Source organism: Micromys minutus, assembly GCF_963924665.1.
Source record: "Micromys minutus genome assembly, chromosome: 11".
Taxonomy (NCBI): Eukaryota; Metazoa; Chordata; class Mammalia; order Rodentia; family Muridae; genus Micromys; species Micromys minutus.
In genome coordinates this window covers 21,148,734-21,171,256 of record NC_137980.1, presented here as the reverse complement: position 1 = coordinate 21,171,256, position 22,523 = coordinate 21,148,734, and the positions used below count along the sequence as shown (strand labels likewise).

The 22,523-nt window shown below is 43.4% G+C and overlaps 1 protein-coding gene and 1 pseudogene across 2 annotated transcripts in view; one reads left to right on the top strand and one right to left on the bottom strand.

Moving 5' to 3' along the window:
- Positions 1–22,523, top strand: part of MCCC2 (methylcrotonyl-CoA carboxylase subunit 2) — a 65,101-nt gene that overhangs the window by 33,825 nt on the left and 8,753 nt on the right. Inside the window, exons 7-13 of the mRNA XM_080925034.1 lie at positions 3,742–3,855; positions 8,526–8,590; positions 13,516–13,615; positions 13,716–13,811; positions 16,658–16,730; positions 19,848–19,924; positions 21,959–22,025. Of these exons, the coding sequence (XP_080781160.1) occupies positions 3,742–3,855; positions 8,526–8,590; positions 13,516–13,615; positions 13,716–13,811; positions 16,658–16,730; positions 19,848–19,924; positions 21,959–22,025 (592 nt within the window). The remainder of the gene's footprint in view (positions 1–3,741; positions 3,856–8,525; positions 8,591–13,515; positions 13,616–13,715; positions 13,812–16,657; positions 16,731–19,847; positions 19,925–21,958; positions 22,026–22,523) is intronic.
- On the bottom strand, positions 1,794–2,360 carry LOC308426811 (glucosamine 6-phosphate N-acetyltransferase-like; annotated as a pseudogene). The gene has a single exon. The product of its transcript is annotated as a glucosamine 6-phosphate N-acetyltransferase-like (transcript).

Sequence of the window (22,523 nt, the reverse complement as noted above, 5' to 3'; positions counted from 1 at the left end):
TATTCTTTGTGCCATACTAATCTCTGAGCAAGGATTTTCTTAAGCTTTGTTTAAAATGGAAAGCAGTTGAACACTTGGGAGTAAACATTGTTAGTTTAAGCTCATCATCCAGCTTCAACAATTCATTTTCTTCTTTAACTTCCTAAATTAAGTGTGTCTTCTTAGTGTGTGTGTGTGTGTGTGTGTGTGTGTGTGTGTGTGCACATGCATGTCACTATGTGCACATGGAAGTCAGAAGATAACGTTTTTAAAGATATATTTAAAATTTTTATGAGTGTTTTGTCAACACGTATGTGTACCATGGGCATACCTAGTGTCTGTGGAGGTCGGAGGAGGTTGTTGGATCCCCAGGAACTGGGCTCAGAGTCATGAGCTGTCTTGTGGGTTCTAGGAACCAAATCTGGGTTCGGAGGAGGTTGTTGGATCCCCAGGAACTGGGCTCAGAGTCATGAGCTGTCTTGTGGGTTCTAGGAACCAAATCTGGGTCCTCTGCAAGAACAGCAAGTGCTCCTGACCACAGATCCAGTCCCAGCAGACAACATTTGGGAGGTGGTTCTCCTCTTCTGTCATGGGTTCTAGGGATGGAACTTGGGTCATCGGGCTTGGTGGCAAGTGCCTTTACCCATTGAGCCATCTTGCCAGCCCAACATTGTCTTCTGAGCAACTGTGCGTCTGTACACATACTTATGTGTTGTATGGGGAGGTGTGCCCATTCATGTGCACGTGTGATTGTATGTGTGGAGGCCTGAGATCAATATTGGGTCACTCTCCACCTTATTCATTTACTTGCATGTGGGAGGCATATACATATATGTGTGTGTGTTTGAGTTCATGTTTGCACATGCAGAGGGGTAGAGCAGGACATATGGTCATTTTCTGTTCCTTCCTTCCTTACTGCCTCAAGACAGAATCTCTCACCTACTAAGTGGGAAGCTCGAAAACCCACCATTACCTCTAGGCTATCCAGCCAGCATCTTTCTGGGATCTAGTCATCATCTTCTTCTTTTTTTTTTTTTTCATATAAACAAGCTTAATGTAATAACAATAACATGGAATGCAAAGGATTAGAACCATTATTATTATATCCAATATTATAAAGTATCTGATTCTGTTTTTAAACATCATTAAAATAATCAAAATAGGACAGTGATCAGGATAGTAGTAGCATCATAATCACACTGAATAGAAAAGCTGCCATTTAAAGCTGTACCAAAGGCAGTGCCACAGTCCTGGGACCCAGAGGCTTCAGAAGCCACCAGGAGCTGCTCACCTCACAGGACCCTAGATAATTCTAACATTTGACAGATGAGACAGGTGGCACAAGACCATCGGAGTTGTGTGCAGGGTTAGGATCAACAGTGTGCAAATCTGTATCTGGTGGTCATGACAGAAGTGTCCAGCTCCCTGTAATGTGGGAAATGGTGCACCTTAGGTCTATAGATACATGAGACAGGAATAATTTTATGGTAAGAAACACCCTCATTCAGTATATACACATATATTTAAAATGAGCAGCACAGAGCAGACATAACCATACTCTTGACTACCAAGAAATGAAGACAAACTTTAGAAAAATGCAATGCAAGAAAAGATTCAAGTTGAAGATATATTCCTTTGGTTGAAAAAGTCACCCCCTTCTGATGTGTGCTCCAGCAGCCGCAGGCCTCCTCCCATCACCCCACGGGCACACACAGCACTGCTTCAGTCTAGGCAGGAGGGCGCTCTCTGGGGTGCAGCAACTAAAGTGAACTCTACAGTAAAGCCTTGTAGCATTGGCCTCTTGATGTCGGTTTTTACTTTAGGAACCTCCAACACATGTAATTTTCTTCAGATAATTACTATAAACTGTATAGTCAGACTTTTTGTAGAGTCGACATTTTGTGGTTGGCATTCAAGGGTGATCTCGTAACAGTTCGGTTTCTTGCTTAGCAAAGTAAGAGCTGACAGTAACAGTTTGCTGAGCTGCTTCCCTCTGCACTGGTCACTAACAACCTCATCTTCTTCTCTCGCTCTCTTAGCACAGGAATGGATACATTTATATTCTATTATCAGAGTTGTTGTAGCCACAATTTGTCCTAGGGTCACATCTTCTACAACTGTAACATAGTAATCCCCAGACTTCTTCATATGCTTGAAAGATTTCATGAACTGCTTCGGGCTGACGACGCCAGTCTCTGTCAACTGACCCAGTACCTTAAAAAAACCTTTATTTAAGTCTGCAGTACAGGAGAGGCCTCAAAAACCAAGCCTTCTCCAGGATGTGTTGGAGAAATGGCTGGAGAAAAGACAGCTGTGTTCTGACTCCAGTCCACTTCTTTGAGCAAACTTGGGTCAAACATCGGAGTTTCATCAGGTTTCATCTTTCTAGTAAAGACTGAGCTCAGTCTTCAAATAGCAAAACCCACACTGGAGCGGACCAAGCTCCTGTCCCGGCGAGTCAGTCTCCCTGCGGGTCACAGCACCGGCCGCATCCGGATCCGGCTCGGCTGCGCCAGCCGCCCTCCCCCCCCACCCCCCACCCCCGTGTCTCCCCAAGCGCCGCAACCGGAACGGGATCTAGTCTTCTGTGCTGGGTTATGGACATTTAGAGTTATGTCTGGCTTTTTCCATGGGAGCTGGAAATTTGGACAGTTCCTGCTCAGGTTGAGCTGGAAGCACCGGAAGCACTTTCACAACGAAGACCATCTTGCTAATCCTTGTTTCTTTTTTGGGGGGTGGGGTGTAAGGTCATTCACTTTCACTGAATTCACCAATTTGACTTGGCCAGCAGAGCAGTGAGGCCAGCAACCCAGCTTTCTTTGCCTCCCACACTGGTAGACCATGCCTAGCTTACTTACACGGGTATTGGAACCACGTTGCCAGCTGAGCCATCTCCTCAGCCATTTGAGTGGACTTTTAAGATGCAGATGTTAATATTAGTTTTTTTATATTTAAAAGATACTATATTTGTACTAGCACAAAATACTAATAATACTCATTCAAACATTATTTAATGTCCCCGGGAGCTCAGTGATTATCTAGGTACAGTGTTATTAGTTCCCCTCTGATGAGGTTTATTGATGTGGGTGTGATAGGTTTCTTTCCTTCATTAGCTGCTCAGGCTGGTAGTTTATCAGGCCAGTGTTCTCCTGATGAGTGAGACATAAACTATTCAGAAGGGTTTGTACAGAAGGTTGAGACACTATTCTGGGAAGTTGGAGATTTAGTATAGTAGTCAACAGTACTTGATGCTCTTCCAGAGGACAGAGTTCAGTTTCCAGCACCCACTTCATCGAACCAGATGCCTTCTTCTGGTCTTTTCTAGTGCCTCCTCAAAATATTTGGATACACACATCCATCTATCCATCCATCCATCCATCCATCCATCCATCCATCCATCTATCCATGCACACACACACACACACACACACACATACACACACACACACACACACACACACACACACTCACCTCTATATACATATACACATAAATTAAAACAACAACAAAAAGTATACTATCCTAGTTCATTTACGGTTGCTAAGTAATGTGTGCCTGGAGTATCAGAAGACGAGAGGATCTGAGTTCTGGGCTAGCCTAGGCTATAATAAGAACCACCTTAGGACTCCATTTCTAAAATGACATCTAGGGATCAGCTATTAGCAGCACCTAGGCACTGCTGTGTTTGTATGGATGTTGTGCCAGTGCCACGCTATACACGCTTAGAGTCTCTTTTCATGCCTTGTCTGTGTCCCCTTGCAGATAGCTGTGGTCATGGGCTCCTGTACGGCAGGAGGTGCGTATGTGCCTGCAATGGCCGATGAAAACATCATTGTACAAAAGCAGGGTACCATCTTCTTGGCCGGACCACCCTTGGTAAGAATATAAGACTCTTGGTTGACTGATTATTGATTTATTGACATTAAATATATGAGACTGTTCTATGCTTTAGAAATATGGTGAGCACAGCGCATCACATCAGTTCACCATGTTGTCAGTCTTCATAGTTCAGTCGCATTAATCACATCTGCGTTATCCTGTAGCTGTGGCCATATCTAGCTCTAGAAGGTTTTATTCCTGCAACATAAACCCTTTAAATACTCGCCAGTGCTCGTCCTCACCCGCCACCCCACCCCCAGGGACACAGTGTGTAACCCTGACTAGTCTAGAAGTCACTACGTAGATCAGGCAGGCCTTGAACTCGTCTGTTTCTGCTTGGATTAGTATGTGCCATATCTGGCCTCACCATTCTCTTTTTTGACTCTTAGGAATCTGACTCCTCTGGGTTATGTATAGTCTACTGATTCCGGGGGGAATCTGTGGAAATACACATATGTGCTCTCCACGGGCACAATGAAATTCTAGAAGTGATAACAAATGTAAAGCAGAAGAAACGGTGTGAGAGGTATTTTCATTTGAGACTCTCACATGCCTGGCTCGTTCTAGGTGTTTCAGGCTGTCAGGACACACAGCTATGCTCCTAGTATTTAGAAAGTAGAGGTAGGAAGGTCAGAAGGTTAAGGTCATTCTCAGCCATAAAGCAAGGCCAGCCTGGGATACATGAGATCTTGTTTCAGATCTCTTCCTTAAAAAGTTTCTTTTTTCCATAAAACAAAACAAAAATAAACAAAACAACCCAGATGCAGTGACCTCATAGGGAGCATAGAAGTCCTATAAGCAGATGTCTCCTATGCCAGGGTATGCTTGGCACCCAGATCTGGAAGGAATGGAAGGCTAGTTTCCAGCTCCTGCTCCCCTGCCTTCTCAGCTGGAGCACATGGCTCACGGTGCCACCCTGAGACAGGGCCTTTCTTTGCTCCACCCTGACTTGAAACCCTGCCTCTGATAGCTATGTCCCCCTGGGGCATGTGTGATAACAGTGGCTAGGTAGGGCTGGGAAGGAGGTGGTAGGCAAAGACCTGGCCATACACACATTGGTGGAAGACTGAGAGGTTGTAGGAGACAGACCAGGAAATGGCTGAGGTGCCAAAGCCCTGAGGATGTATTCCCTGGTTCCCTTAGGTATCTTTTTAAAAGCTCAGATTCAAAGTTAGAACATTTCAGAGACTAGGAATTCAGCCAGATGGTGATGATGCTCTAGCAGTTCCAGCACTTGGGAGGCAGAAGCAGGAGGGTATAGTCTGAGGCCACGTGGACTAGAAAGATGCTGACTCAGAGCCATCCAGCTGTACTGCTGCTAAGAATGTAAAAGGGATCTCAGTAAGCATGCTACAGGAGACCTGCTGAGATACCGTGTTTACCACAGCAATATTCACAGTAGCTGACTTATGGAATCAGCCTAGATGTCTGTCTGCCGAAAACTGGATAAAGAAAATGTGTGTGTGTGTGTGTGGTAGAGTTTTATTCAGCAGTGTGGGAGCATGGAACCCTGAATTCAGTTCCCTAGCACCCACAACAAATTGAAATATATATGACCTGAAATAGAAGGTGGAGTTTGGGATATTTGAGAAGAGGAAGAGAATTAGGAAGGAGAGGGTCAGTAAAGTACACGGTACACTTGAATGAAAATGCTGTACCTGACAATACAGCCAGCAGTTCAGATTAAGCTGGGGTGTAGTTTGGTAGTAAACATGTGCTTAGCATGTAGCAATATTCATCATACACATACACACACATACACAGAAAGGAGAATATGAATGAATATGAACTTAAAGTTGTTTGAAGTCCTATTAGACGAGTCTTGAATTATGTATTTCAAGCAGTCTTTCTGCCTCCATCTTTCAAGGGCTCGGATCACAGACATATGCCACCAGTCCTGGTACAAAGATTAAGAATTTTGTGAGTCTGGGGGATATTGCATTGGTAAGGTTCTCATTCCATAAGCACAAGGACCTGGGTTTCATCTCTAATACCCACATAGAAAGCATGGAGTGGTTTCACGTGTGGCACGTGCTTGTAATCTCAGTGCCAGAAAAGCAGAGACCCAAGGATCCCAGTGCGCTCGCCGACCAGACTAGTCTGATCGGTTAGCTCTAGGCTCCACTGAAAGACCCTGTCTCCAAAACCAAAGTGAATGTCTCCTAAGGAATGATACTTGAGTTTGAACTCTGACCTCATATACAAGTGCACACACTTACATGTACATGTGCATACTCATTGCACACATGCACACACAGATTTCAGTAGGGTAGCCACATAGAATTAAACTCTAAGTCTCGAGTCCTTCTGAGAACAGGGCTGGGTACAGCTCACTGGTCTTTACTTCCTATTGGTTGACTCCATGGTAGAGGTTCTCAGTAATGCATTTGTTGTGTTAGCATGCTAATGGACCTAGCTCTTGAGTCAGGAAATCATGTGCCTTACTACAGAATATGCTATGTACAGAAAAACCCGAGAATATCTAATAGTATAAAAAATTATACAACTATAACATACATGCAATAAAACATGATTCAAACATAGAAAGGTCTCCATAGTATAGATGGGACACGCAAAACCGTGATGTCTCTTTTGTAAATATTTAAGGGTTCCAAATTCATGATCTAGAAAGTGGAATAGTGGCTGTCAGGGTCTAGGGGGAGGGAGGAAGGGGGCTGTCCACTGCTGAATGGAGCTTCTTCTGAGAGTAATGACTACATGATTACAAAACAAAACAAACAAACAAAAAAGGCCTTTGAAATGTATGCTTGACAGTTGTGGGTCCGAAGGCATGTCAGTTACTAGTAAGAGCTCATTTTCATGCAAAATAAATATTCTCCTAAGTGATTTCTAGTAACAGTTTTGGAAGATAAGGCAGACCAGAAGGAGCTGGTACTTGAACTGTGGCATTACACCAATGTTATTTTCAAATGTTAGTTGTCTTAGCTGTTATTATTTCCCATGCTCTTTGTGGTAGGTCTCCTTGGTTCATGAAAGTATTCTCAGCATTTACCTTTGCACTGTGAGGGGTACAGACCTCTAAAAGGGAAAGGTATGAGTGGCATTTGAAATTTTCTGTTGGGAGGATTCATGATGTGGTGCTGGTGTAACACCCAGTGTTTTAGAAGGGTTCCTCGAGGTCTACCCATGGATTCAGATTTAATTCAACTCAGTGGCCATGCAAACCTGGAGTTCTCCACATCTGAACCTCTGTCATTGGTCCATGAGAGACTAATGTTTAGGGGAGGAAGAATCTGAAACCCCATACACTGAGAATTCCATATCTTGACAGTTGTTTGTAGGCAGCTGGGAAGAGGCTTTGAAAGGTGGGGTTTGGGCACTGTTAGTCCAAGTAGCTTAGTGTGGTTGAAGCAAATGACTAAGCGGAGGCTTGGGGGAACTTTCTGTTCTGATGTCTCCTTTTCCTCCCCAGCTTGGTGTTTACTAGAATGAACCCCTTTTATTGTTTCTGACTTGTGTCACTGAACCAATCACAGCATCAGGCATGTTGTGGGCGTTCAATAACTATTAACTGATGACAGCCCTATTTTTCCCCACTGGAAATTAGTCAGATTCCTGAGAACAAATATAGTATATCTGTTGTTTATCTCTTTTTGTAACTTTAAATATTCAGACATTTCTTATAATTAGTTATTGTCTGGACTGAAAACCATTCAGCACTGATTTTTTTTTTTGAAAGAGAACCAATAATTAACTTCTGAGGGTGTGATAATTGGAGGTGAAAATCTTAATTGCCACTCTCTGTGGAAAGATATTTTATTTAAAAGAGAGCTTTTGACACAGTGAAGAATTGCTATCTCTGAGCTGTATGTTAATTCTCATTATTTTAATAAAATCTTTTTTATTTTTATCTCAAGAAACAGATTAGTAAGTCCAATAAGTGGGACTCAACAAACAGTTTTTTCCCAGATGAGGTCAGTGTTTAGTTCTAAGTGATATTTCCTTCATTTTCTTGTTATAGTTTCTTGGGCTATCGTTAAGTCATTCTTGATTTATTGCTTGATTTTCTTCCTTTTCTTGGCTCCAGTCTGTCAGACCATAGATTTGGGTAACTTATGTAGGTGAATTTTTTTTTCTCACTTTAAAGATAAAATAACTGGATTTTATAGCTCTGGTTATTACTTGAAGATGAATGGATCTCCCGAGGAACCCACAGTATAGAGCTGATAGCAGAAATATATAGAGTGCTGGAATACAGACCAGAAAGTTGCATGTAGATGTGTAGTGAGATTCTCTTCTTGGACCCTTAGCTAGGCCACCATTACATGGTTAATACCATAGAGTGTCATCACCATGAGGACTCCTGCAGGCCAAGAGGGAGCTGGCCAGGTGGGTGAAAGAAAGGGATCTATCTGTAAGAGATGACTGTACACAGCGGGTTTGAGGCGCTGGGCAGTATCATGAGGAGAGTGAGACCCCAGACTCCATCAGCTGTGCAGATCTGTGGGCAGCTCTCAGTAAATCTGGCTTTAGGTTTCCCTTCTGCAGACTGGGGATAATAATCTCTCACTTTCCCTGGAGGTAGGATGGGAAAACACCTTGGCCTTGAGCTCCGTGGAAGGAAGACTGTAGGTGTAGTCAGCTAAAGCAATGTGTTTGTTAGTATTGCTCATGGACCGGTCTCACTGTGGCTTTTATCCTCATAGGTGAAGGCAGCTACTGGCGAAGAGGTGTCCGCTGAGGATCTCGGCGGTGCTGACCTACACTGCAGGTGAAGCAAGAGCAGTTGTCACCTTTTAGGATCAGTGGCCGCTGTGTTTGCTTAAAGGAAGTTGTACATTGTTTTTTCCTTCCGCTTCCCTTGTTTCCAGTCAGCTGCTCTGGGTTCAGTTCTCTGAACTGAAGAACTGTTCCCAGTGAGAGCGTTAGCTGCTTAAAAACAAACAGATGAACCAACCACCCTTACTGTGCGTTTGTGCGTGGGCAAGTGTGAATGCATTCATGTATGTGAGTGTGCACATGCCATGACGACATGTGGGGGTCACAGCATAGCTTGTGAGAGTCAAGTCCCCCTCCTCCCCATTTGCCATGTGGGTTCTGGAAATTGATTCAGGTTGTCAGGCTCAGAGAAAGCACCCTTGTCCTCTGAGCTCATGTCAGCACAGGAGCTAGGCTGATCTTCTTTATATCCCTTCCAGTGGGAGCACACATGTCACCAAAGCACAGCACCTCAGCTTCTCACTGAGGCCTAAAAGGCAGTTTCTCGTTGATTTAACAAACCTCATTTGGATGCTTGTTATATATCAGCCATGATCTTATTGTCCAAAAGGAACTGAGGGACCTGGTGGATTACCTACGAAGGATACAGAAGATGATGAAGATGACAGGAAATGACTTCATCCCCCAATATTTGAGACAATAACATGAGGTGGGGTTGGGAGCAGATTTGGAACTGGAGCGGGGGTCAGACATTTCTGTAGGCCTGAGAACTCAGGGGTGCTTGAGACGTTGCTTAGCAGACACTTGGCTACGAGGGCAGGATCCTTTTAGGAAACATCTTTCAGACTACAGGTCACCCACCCTGAAAGCTCACAGGGACTCAGCACTGTGTTAAAGGGCAGGTGGACCAGACCCTCAGTCAGGGATGAGAAGTCCTCTGTTCTGTGTCCTCCTAACCCAAGGAGCCCAGTGACCGTGGAAGGAGAAAGGCTGGATTCCTCTCTACAAAAGGCAGCACCTTTTGACGCGCTGAAGGAGCCTTCATCTCCACATCCCCTCACTCCTCTTGTTCAGCACTTCTTGGGCGTTTGTTGATTGCATTGGACTTTCTTTTTGCTGTTTTGGGCTTTCTTTTTCTTTTTTTTTCCCGAGACAGGGTTTCTCTGTGTAGCCCTGGCTGTCCTGGAACTGGCTCTGCAGACCAGGCTGGCCTGAAACTCAGAGATCCGCCTGCCTCTACTTCCTGAGGGCTGGGATCAAAGGCATGTGCCACCATCACCAGCTGACTGACTGTTGTTATCAGTGATACAGAACAATTTCAGACCTAGTCCTTGCCCTCAAGAACTTAGAGTTTAATTCAGCTGGCTAGAGAGACAAACAAGTTACGTGACTACAAAGTAAGTGCGCAGTCAGGCTTCCAGTCTTCCTAAAGGCTAACAGAAACGGTGCGCGACTTCCTAGTGTGGATTTGCATGGTCAGCAACGTTTCCAGACCTGCTCTGCCTGAGTTGGGGGAGACACTTGAGTGTTTCAGGGAGCTCTGCTTTGGGGGCTCTGGGCAGTACTGCCATGCAGCTGCCCAGTTTGTAACTATAACACAAGACTGGCAGGGCATCTGCTTGGCCGTGGTGTTGCTTCTGTCTGGAGAGACCTGACTGAAGGAAGAAAAGCTGTGATCAGGCCATAGGACAAACTGGATCTGTGTTTGTTGTTCAGTCAGGAGGGAGAGAAGAAGGTAATATTTGGGGAACATTATTATTATTATTATTATTATTATTACTACTACTACTACTACTACTACTACTACTACATTTTAGCAGTTTTAAAAGGGTGAAGCTATAGGTAGTCTTCCTTACTCAGTGTATGGACTTTGGAATTTAGCTTCTGTTTGTCTCCCTGGTTGCCCTTGTGACTTAGCGGAGGTGATTAACTTTTGTGAGGCCCCTCTGCTGCTGCGTAAGGCAAAGATTGGAACAGAACCCTCCTCAGTGCTCAACAAATACTGTTAGCGTTACTTCTTGTTGTCTGTGACGATCTGTTGACAGTCATGGGGAAATGATAAGGTGGTGACAGCTTTTGGAAAAAATAGGGTTGGGCCAGCAGCTGGTTGAAAAGCTTGCCTCAAAAGCTGGACAACATGGGTTCTAGACCCGGATCCCTGGTGGAGAGAGAGCCAACTCCTGAAAGTTCTTCTCTGACCCTGGCTTTTGGACCTTGGCACACCACACACACACACACACACACACACACACACACACTCAAATGAGTAAGTAAAATACACAAAAATCAACGTTAAAGCCGTAATTCCAAACACAGGCTAAGGAAGACTGCCTGTTTCAATTAGAAAAGAAACATAAGACTAGTTACAAAGTAATTTAAAAAGAAACACAAGACTAGTTACAAACTCTTTGGGTTCTCTGTCCTTTCCCTATTGGTTTTGGCTTAGTCATCATAAAGGGTTAATTTTAAACAAAGATTTACATAGTGTCTCATCCAAGACCTCTCTTTCCTGTTATGGCAAATTTTAGCTGTCTTTCATAGAAAAGCATTGAATTTAAGGATGAATTAGAATCTTTTTTCTGCTCCCATTTCTACAGAATCACAACTAGGAGTCGGTAGCCATAGCTGCCATTATGTGTGAGGTGTTTTGAGCTAATCTGGGCTGTAAAATCTATTTAGGAGCTGGAGAGGTTTGCCCTGTGTGCTCTGGAGGAATAAATGTGGTCTCTGCTTTTGTTTAGGACACCAGAACAACTTTTAAAAGCTAGACCAATTCCATAGACGAGATTTTAAAACTGTAGTGGTTTACACATACTGTCATAGTTTGAGTTTTGTTGCTGTGAAGAGACATGACCAGGGCAACTCTTATAAAGGAAAATAATTAGGGTTGTCTTACAGTTTCAAAGGTTTAATCCATTATTGTCATGGCGAGGAGTGTGCAGGCAGACATGGGGCTGGAGAGTCAGCTGAGAGTTCTATCTTGATCTCAAAGCTGTAGGAGACTGTACCACACTGGGTGTAGCTTGAGCATAGGTGACCTCAAAGCTCACCCCCATAGTAACACGCTTCTTCCAACAAGGCCACACCTACTCCAACAAGGCCACACCCACTACTAGTCCACGCCCACTTCCTAGACTCATGAGCATTCAAGCACATGAGTCTATGGGAGCTATTCCTCTTCAAACCACCACATATTCAATGAACCAAAATTCTGCGCATTTTTTCCTGCTATATATTTTTTCTAAATGTACTATTTTTGTTGTAGTTTGTTTGTTTTTGAGACAGAGTCTCTCTGTTATGTGTCACTGGCTCTCCTAGAACTCACTGTGTAAATCAGGCTGGCCTCAGATTCACAGAGATCCACCTGCCTCTGCTTCTGGAATGGTGTGATTAAAGGTGTGCACCAGCACACCCAGCGTGGCATTACACATTTTTAAATGCGTTTTATTAACAAATACTTCTCTCCTTTGAGTGTACGTTGTCCCACATTTATGTGTGTGACTGTGGTCTTGTATGCATGATGCAATGAGGTGAGGACAGCTCTGGGTGTCGGTCCTTCTGTCTGCCAGGCTAGCTGGTACAGGCTTCCAGGGACTTACCTGTCTCTGCCTCCTGAGTCGCAGAGTATTGGGAACACAGGTTCTTATATGGCACATCCTGCTTTTATGTGTGTTCTGGAGATTTATTTATGTGCATTCTGGGGTTTTGAACACTGGTCCTCATGCTCACACAAGTGTTTTTACTCATGGAGTCATCTTTTCAGCCTGCAGCTGTCTTCTGGGAAGTTCACACCCACACTTGGGGATATACTGTCTCTGAATGTCTGTATTATGAATCTTAATTTAAAGCTTTTTCCTTAATTTTAAAAATAATTTACATATATGAATGTTTTGCCTACATGTATGTCTGTGTACTATATGCTTGCTTGCTGTTCATGGAGACAAGAAGATGGTGTTAAGTCCCCTGAAACCAGAGGCAGACTGTTGTGACTTGTGATGGGAACTAACCCTGGTCCTCTGGAAGGGCCTCATCCAGGGCTCTTGACAGAGATCTGTGTCTCTGGTCCTTAGGTAAACCTTAATAAACTCCAACTTTATTTGTGAGAGAGAGAGAGAGAGAGAGAGAGAGAGAGAGAGAGAGAGAGAGAGAGAGAAAGAGAGAGAGAGAGAGAGGAATGGAGGGAGGAAAGAAGGAAGAAGGAGGGGGAAGCTGAGGGAGGGACAGACAGAGAGAGAGAGAGAGAGAGAGAGAGAGAGAGAGAGAGAGAGACTCTCAACTGTAAGAAAGAAAGGAAGGAAGGAGGGAGGAAAGCTGAAGTGGGGGGAGAGCGAGCGCATGTGAATGAAAGCCGAGTAAAGTTGTATCTGAAATAGCCACTGCTACTTCTTGGGCTGGAACTGCTCTTCAGAGCCACAGAGCTACGGTATCTGTTCCCATTTTTACCTCTTGTCCAAGGGTTGGTGTATTTGAGCCTTTTTGTTTACAAGTGAGAGCAGACCATTATATATGACTTGGAAGGAAGGCAGCTCACCAGTCTGAGAGAGGAGAGACCACTGTGGTGTCTGCACCAAAGCAGTAGCTGACTGCTGCTGTCCTGTAATTACACCGTGAATGCATGTTGTGTGTGTCTGGGCATCACACATGATTCTGCTTAATGTACACAGGATGAGCCTTCACAGAAGTCCCATGAGCAAGTCCTGTAACCTTCGAGTCAGGGTGAGAAATCCAAGATGCTCATGAGCTCTAATGCAGCTGCTGCTGGTTCTAGTTTCTGTGCCTCTAACTTTCTTTTTATAAGATGATGGTTTATAAGGTTGATGCTCTTTGTAAGGATGATGCAATTTTGCCAAAATCATTATGAAAATAAGATAAGATAGCAACTTTCAAGGAAGCAAAGGTGACCCTCCTCGGGTCAGGGTATTTGGGACTTACATTTAATTACAGGTTCTGATTATTAGAGTGTGTTTTACTCTGCAGAAAGTCTGGAGTCACTGATCACTATGCTTTGGATGACCACCACGCCCTTCATTTAACAAGGAAGGTTGTGAGGAGTCTCAATTATCAGAAGAAACTGGATGTGAGTAAAAATCTTTCTGTCTTTCCTTTTTTTCTGTGGAACACTTTGTCCTGTGACAAATCTTGTCCTTAATCGCAATAAATGTCCTAAATTTCCACAGGTTACGATTGAACCTTCTGAAGAGCCCTTGTTCCCCGCAGATGAACTGTATGGAATAGTTGGTGCGAATCTTAAGAGGAGCTTTGATGTCCGAGAGGTATGTGGGAGGTAGGGTCCAAGCTGTGAATCAGGCTGCCACCTCTAAAGTTTCTGTTCATGTAGAGGAACAACTGTGGGTCTTAGTAAGGAGTGGTGACATCCAGGAGCACTGTCCTGGCTGGCGCACCCGGTGTTGCTTGTCTACAGTAAATAGCAAATGAGGAAAGGCTCTCAGTGGTTGGGAAGGTTTTGCTGTACCGGGAGGAAACTTGGTTTGTTCCTGGCTGGGACTTGATGCTATTGTGGGCAGCAAGAAGGACAGAGGGCGGTCACACCATGTTCAACTATTTTCTCTCCATGTTCTTACTTCGCCAAATAGACAAAATGTCAGTAAGTTGTTAGAAGAGGAAAACATACCTTTTTAGATCAGTATGACATTAGCAAAGAGTAGACAATTATAGTTGGAGGTGTTGCTATGGTTACAGATTGTGACATAGCCTTCTGGAACCTAGAGTGGCAGTTTCAGTGTTTGCTTAGAGTGTGTAGGCTTTGATTTTCTTCAGTTCTCGATAGCTGGCAGAATACATTTTAAATTAGGAAATTGTCTTACTGAGATTCTTTGCTGGAGGCTTTAATATCTTAAGCTACTTTCTCTCTTGACTGTAAGACTATTTTGTATTGGCTATGGGGAGGTGCTGTGGGTAGAAAACACAGAAAATAAATTAAAATTGCTTGTTCTCTCATTCAGAAAGAGCAGCTAATATTTTGATATTTTGGGCTTAATCTGTATATACATTTTGCTCTCCGTATCTGGGGATTCTGTGTACGTAGATTCCACTAACCACGGCTCAGAATTCCTTGAAAAGGGTGTTTTTCCGTATTGATCATGTACAGATTATTTTCTTGTCATTCTTCCCTAAACAGTGTAGAATAGTATTGCAGCTGATCATATGGGACCTTTGCCTTCTGTCACTCAGAAGTAATCCAGAGATGTTTCAGAGTTTCAAGGAGTCCACGTAGATGATATGCAAGTATTAAGGCATTCTGTGCAAGGGACTTCAGCATCTGTGGATTTGGATATGGACATAGAACAAGTCCTCCTGGATGAGGATAGCTACACACACACACACATTTATTTCTAATACATAATAATGTATTTTTGGTATGTGTATGTGTATACATGTTTAATCCCCTTCCCCTGTGTATATAATTTTTTTAAATTCTACTTTTTCTGGTATAAATTACATGTATACCCAAAAATCCCCTTAGTGACCATTTCTCTATGACTAGCTCTCAATTCCCAAAGTGGTATCTGGCAACATGATATACAGACTTGTGTTTTGTTTCTTTGTTTTTGTGTGAATCAGTGAGGTGCTGGTTGCACTGTGGAGATGTTTCCAATACTTTGTTACTACTGTTAAGTCTTGGATTTTATAGAAATTCCACTTTAGCAATGTGGCTCTGCTACAGAGTTTAGAGTTACTTTTTGGCCTGACAGAAAACCCTGGTGTTCACGACCTGCCGAGATGTCTGAGAACTGTCTTCTAGAACAGCCACTTCTTTACTGACCTGACAGCATTTACCGAGTACGGATTCTCAGCATCGGAGGTAGAGAACCAGCGGGCGCCAAGCCCTCGCTTCGCAGACTTCTTACTGCGCCTCAGTGGAAACCTTCTAGCCTTTGCTTTTTGCTGGTCATTTGCTACGGTGTTTCCATTCTCTCTGTAATAAATAAGCCTCACAGAAAGGTCTCCATAGCACACGCAGCTGTGGTGAGACAGGACAACCTGACCTCTGGGGTTGATTTTCTCAGTCAAGTGCAGCGGGGACCCAGCCTTTCCAAGCATTGGTTTCTGAAGAGTGGCGACAGTTATAAAGCCTGCCCAAGGTTATCTTAAACGAAGTGGCCCTGAATTTCTGGAGCCTCTGGGGAGCTTCACCTTTAGGCGGAAGAATGACGCTGTGATGTGTTCATTGTCAAAAGGATCACTTCACAAGGTCTGCAAGACCAAAAAATTGTTTTGCTCCCATATTTAGGGAAATAACTAAAAAGTAATTTAAAGTCAGCTTTCACTTTCTGCAAGGAGAGATGCTGGGATGAGCCCCTCATTTTTCAGCTAAGGGAGCGTGAGTGTCTTGGATTCATGCGCACCATCTTATATGGCTTCAAGAGAAGCGCGTAACAGGCTTCTTGGGCAACAGGATTGGAGTCTGAGCCTCAAGCGTTCTGAGCATGCGCTCTACTGAAAGACTTCTGTGGTATCTGAAACTCAAAGATAAACTCTCTAGAAATCTCTGCTCCTTTTAGATTAATATATGTAGCCTGTCTTTCAACTGGCTCATACTGAGACTTAATGAATATTTAGAGGCTTAACAGTAACAATGACTGTTTTTTAATTGGTGCTTTAGTTAATACCTTTTAAACGTAATCCGCTATTGAGGGTGGGGTCACAAACAGGCTTAGAGAGCTTTATGGACTGTTTGGGGGGGCAGTGCTGGGGCCCCCTAGAGCTCTGGGCTTAGCCTCCAGCCCTCTGCGTGGCTCCAAGACTTTAGCCTTTGTCTCCTTATTTGGCTTCAGCTCATCCAGTTTCCCAGAAGGCTGTTGAATGAGTTCAGTCTTCCGACAGCCTCCCGGTCGATAATTTTTGTTTCCTAAGGCTTCTTTATTTATGTGTACGTGTGTTTGCCTCCATTTGTTTATGTACACCATAAACATCACAGCTCGGGATGAGCCCAGGCACTGACCTTGTACATGTCGAGGAAAATTCTGAAGAGCTTTTCCATGTAGCAGGAGACTGAATGTGACATCGCTGTGAACTGCCTTCCCTTTGAGTAACGTCAGTCCCTGCAGACATGCTTTTGTGATGTCATCACTCAGGAGCATTGTTCTTTTCCTCTTAGGTCATTGCTAGAATCGTCGATGGAAGCAGATTCAATGAGTTCAAGGCCTTGTATGGAGACACACTAGTCACAGGTACAACGGGGAAGAGCGGAAACGCAAACATTTTCTGCTGCTTTGGAAATAAGCCGTCACTCGCTACAAAGCTCACGCCAGGGGCTTTGTAATCCTGAGAGGCATAAGTGTGTGAGTCAGCTGTGGGGTGTTGCTGCTTTATAAAGCTGGTTTGTACCTGAATGGCTTCCTGGATCCAAAGAGCTTAAAATGTCGATGGCCTGATGCTATGACGTAGACTCTTACCTGTGACCATGTGGCCTTGACGTGACAGGACCAGAGAGTCTTTGCAACGCTATTTGTTCTCTGGGTAGCAATTATTTTCAAGACTTTAGCCTGGTCTCCTTGTATAGCTCCAGGTCATCCAGAGTTTCATAGAATGTGTTGTGTCACTGAAGGCTATTAAATGAGTTGAATCCTCCCACAGCTTCGCTGTAGATATTTTTGTTTCCTAAGGTTTATTTATTTTTATGTGTATGAGTATATGCCTACATATGTTTATGTATACCACATAAGTACGTGGTGACCATGGAGGCTACGTTAGGGCATTGGTTACCCTGGAACTGGAGTTCTGGGCAATTCTGAGCCACCTAATGTGGGTGCCTGGGATTGAACCCATGTCTTCTGCAAGAGCAGCAAGTGTTCTTGATCTCAGAGGCATCTCCCCAGGCCCCTCTTAACGGATGCATCCAATCAACCAAGTGGAAAATTCAGGACAGTATGCCATGTCAGGGAAAACAGAGTGTGTATACAAGTTAGTTCTTTGGTCAAAGAAGTGTTAGAATTATTAACATCTGAGAGAAACCATTTCAAACAGATTCTAGACTCATAGCAGCCCACCAGTAGATAATGGCAGAACAAATTTTGTGAATTTTGTTAGACTGTAAAAAGCCTGAAAATACAGTATTTATTCTGAGCAAAACTTTATAGATGAGAAGAGCAGCTACAAAAAATCCAAACTGCAGTGTCCATGGAGGCTTAAGACAGGTTCTTGGCAATTCCTCCTATCTCAATTTATGAGTAAGATGGTGGTTCATGCTGGAAGGGGAATTTATGGTTTTCTCTTTAGGTGTTAAGTGATTAAGGGCTTTTTGTTTGATATATAGGCAGGATTTGTCTGCCAGCAGTGCGGGATGTAGCCCTCACTGTGTAGCAGTTTAAAATAATCCAGGGAGACTCTGCTTCCTCTAAGATGGATGGGCTGTCTCTGTCGTCTCCTTCTAAGTGTTTGCCTAGCACCTGCTAAAAAACCGTGGCACTCCTGTGTCCCTGCATCATTGTACCGGAATTCATGTAAGGATGGGGTCAGGGGAGAGAGAGATGAGTAGGGGGCCTGAAAGGCAAGTGGAGCCGGGTGTCAGAGGCTTGGGTGTTTGTGCAAGCTTCCTAAAGTTTCTTCTGCACACTTGTTTATACGCCTAGGAGATTTCTACGACATATACTGCCTTACTGTTTGAGTCAGATAATTAGTAAAGGCCTTTTCTTGATTGAGAGGACACATGGGAATATGTGCCCTACTCAGCCTGGCTGTGCCTTGATGTCCACTCCTGCCCCTTCAGAATGTTGGGAGGGCTGAGCTGTAAGTGGTTAAAAAGTGGGTAGCATCATGTGCTAGATTTCTATCCCTTCGTGGGTAGGGCAGGACTAAGGGTGGATCACTACACAGACCTCTTACAAGTGGCTTCTTAAGGGCCAATACACTTGGGCTGTTTATCATACATAGGCCTATGGCTGGGATAATTAGCCTTGAGAAACACAGAGAATCCTATATGACCCTCAGAGCATGTTCTATCATATATTAAAAAGTGGTGGCAATAAAATAAAATAAAATCCAAAAAGACTAGAAGTAAAGAGCAGAAGCATATCATTCAAAATTCAGCATTCTGACTCAGTTTGTATGCCAACACACTTTTTTTTTTTCATTTTCCTTGTGTGATTCTTGGAGGACCTGGTTTGTGCTGGGCAGCCTAGCTGCGCACTGGAACCTAGTGGCTGAATCTAGGTGTGGGGCTTTTGTAGAAGCCTTTGACTCCGTATCTAGTCATAGCCAGTGAGTTCTTGACATCTGAGCACTTGGCACTTGCTTCTAGTAGGACCCAGGTTTGTTGAAAGAAGAAAGAATTTTTCTCAAACCAAGTTCTTCTGGTTTGCATAATAATTGGTCTCTTCTGAAATCATCTTAAGCATCTGCCTCTCAAAATGACAGGCTGGGTTTTTTCCGTGTGTGTGTGTGTGTGTGTGTGTGTGTGGTTTGAGGTCCTTCTGGAAGTGTTGTTGCTAGAGATACAGCATTTAGGACAAATATATGTAGCAGAGGATAGCTGTGTCTGGCATCAATGTGAGAAGAGGCCTTTGGTCCAGTGAGGGCACATTTTCCCACTGTAGGGGAATGCCAAGGCACTGACATAGAGAGGGTGATTGGGAGAGGGTGCACCTTCGTGAAGACAGTAGAGGAGGAGGGGAAATAGGAACAGGGTGGGTGAAGAGGATAACATTTCAGATGTAAATACAGAGAGTATCTAATAAAAAATTAAAATTTAAAAATGGAAAAAAAGTGAAATTTTCTTATAATTTTAAAAACATTTATCAATTTATTACACACACAAACATATATGTATGTATATATTCTATCTTACATGTATACCTGTATGCCAGAAGACAACATCAGATCCTATTACGGATGGTTGTGAGCCACCATGTGGTTGCTGGGAATTGAACTCAGGACCTCTGAAAGAACAGTCAGTGCTCTTAACCACTGAGCCATCTCTCCAGCCCAAGTTTGAGATATTTTAAACTTTAAAAAGAAGTACTTCACGACACCCTGGTCTTTGGTACACTGGGAGATGGGACACTCACATGTATGCTAAGTGTATATTCTGTATGAATCACTCAGTCAAACTAAGTAAATATAGATGGCATTACATAGACCATGGGCTTTCAAGAAGCATAAACAGGACAAACAGCAAACATAGTACCTTTAGGAACAAAAAACCAGAAGGGTTTTTATTTCATAGAACACCTCTATTTCCATTTACTTACGATTTCATCTCAAATTAACGAATGTGCAGTATGTCCCTGTTGAAAATGGACAGCCCTCTGGAAAACGTAGCTCTTAGAATATTTTCATTTTCTTTTGAGGTTTTGCTCGAATATTTGGGTACCCCGTTGGCATCATTGGAAACAATGGAGTTTTGTTTTCCGAGTCTGCAAAAAAGGCAAGTACCGTTAAATGCATTAAGATTTTATGGTTTAGTATAATTAATTTTGAAGGCCATGTAGTAGATGAAAATGTATGAGAGTTTTATAGTATTACCTGGGTCTCTTAGCAAGCACAACACTGTGTGTGCTTGTGCAAGGGTGCTGGTGTTGGAAGCAGAAAGCTGTTTGTGCCCTTGTGCACGGTGCTGGTGTTGGACTGGTTTCTACGGTGGTTTACATGATGTGAGGAGCTGGGTGGAGCACTATTAAAGTCTATTGAGTGATTTAGGAAGAACCCCATGAGAGGCTGGAATTATAATTGCTTACCTGGAAGTGTGAGAAGGCAGGGAATTCCTGCCCTGAGAGTGTCTCATTCTATAGGCCCTTGGTTGGTGGTTCCAAGATGTGGCCTCTCCAGTCATCCTTTGAACGTTATTTCGGTAAAGGGCAGATACTAGGTTAGTACAGTTGCAGAGTGACTAGGGAGATTCCCTAGAGCCCCGAGCTCAGGACTTGATTTCACATGCTGTTTTAAATTCACCTAAGCTTGTGGAAATGCACTTTGGTAAAACATTGTAACAAAAAACGCCTCAGTCTTTCCTTCTCAGTGAACAAAGCAGTACCCCTACTGATAGAGGATCAGGCTGTTAAGCTCTAATTAGGCTAATTGAAGATAAATTTGTCCTTAAAGAAATGTTTTAGCAATAAAACTTGACTTTTGTATCCTGCTATACATATTTAGTTCTCCCAACTTAGTTAGAAAATTGAAAACAGACTCAAAAAAAAAAAAAAATCAAATTTTACTCCTGTAGGCCTAGCACTTGGGAGGCTGAGAAAGGAAGGTAGTTCCAGGCTAGCCTGGGCTATACCCATAATCGTGTTACAAAGGACCTTTAATACTCTTAAAGCAGTATACTGTTTTCTTTAGTTTTTTTTAATGACTTTTGCCATATATAGAAGTTTTACCAATTTTCGTTTAATAGTTTGTAGTGTTTTTTAAAGATATTAAATGTCCCTAAGAGCACCTTAAATAATACATACATGTGTATACATGCATACGTCTGTGTATATAAAGCTGGGTGTGGTGGCACCTGTTTCTAATTTTACTACTTGGGAAGCAGAGACAGGAAAATGTTTGTGAGTTGAGGCCAGCCTGGTCTACATGGAGAATTTTAGGTTAGCCAGGACTACATAGAAATACCCTGTCTTAAAACACACACACACACACACACACACACACACACACACACACACACACACACAGAGTATGTAGTGTATACTTTCCCATAGAGTAAATATTAGGCTGGAGTTAGGCAGACAATCTGGTTTGTCTGCTGGCTTGGCATAGGTAAGCCCTAGAGAAGTTATGTTTGGCTCCAGTCTGACATTTCCTTTATTGAAATAAGCCCCAAAGGTCTCCATGGTTTCCTTATTTCTATAAACATTTTTCTACAGAGGATGAACAATTACCTTGCAATGTTGTGTTTGCCAGGACCTTTCTAGAAGTGGTAATGGAATTTGCAAGAACAGAAGAAAACACTCGGGAAAGATAAATAAGATAGGGAAAGAATAGTAACATTGACCTAATCTAAAATTTTTATTTGAATTGTGTCAGTGAGAAAGATCTATTTTAATATAGTATTGGGTCCTGAAGGTGTTTCAGACGGTCACCCAGATGTCAGCCTTGATACCACAGAGGGCTTGCGTTCTGCCCTTCCTAAAGAGGAGACCTGGAGGATGGGGGCAGATTCCTGCCACTCACCTGGGCAAATGAGAATAGAAAGGTAATAGAAGTCATCGATTTCATCCCTGACCCAGCAGCTGTCCCTCAGCCACGTGGCCAGGATCGCACAGACAATTAGGAAAAGCAGTGAAGTGCAGACCCATGTCACTCCTGTCCTGGTGACAGGACAGCGCTGAAGTGTTACAGTAAACAGGAGGTCAGACTGGCCCGGCAGGGGCTGTGCTCTCTTACCTCTGCCTGGAAGTGTGGGTTCGGTAGGAGTTCATTTGTTTTTTAACGTACAGCCGTTTTTATGTTGTGTTTACAGGGTGCTCACTTTGTCCAGCTGTGCTGCCAAAGAAATATTCCCCTGCTGTTTCTCCAGAACATCACCGGTGAGGCCACCATATTTGGTCCAGAGTCACACTGTCCCCTGCAGCTCACGTGTTGATGCAGAATGTTTCCTTTGTGAATACTGAGCAGTCTAGATTGTCTTAGGTGTTCTACATGAAGCAGTCTATGAACTTTGTGTATTACAAACTCTCACATGGCTCCTCCTGACTATTGCTCATATCTACCAGTCACTTACTTACTGTCTCAGTATCCTAATGATCCCAAGCACATGCTATGAGCATCCCTACTTTCTACTGTACACTTAATCCTATCTGAAACAATACCAATCAATTATCTATCTATTCGTGTGTGTGTGTGTGTGTGTGTGTGTGTGTGTGTGTGTGTGTGTGTGTGTGTGTGTGTGTGTGTATTAGAGGCCAGTGGCCAACTTTAGATATTATTTTTAGATATTATTCCTTAGGAGCTGTCCACTATTTTTTGAGACAGGGTCTCTTACTGGGGTGCAGCTCATTTATTAGACTAGATTGGCCAATGATCCC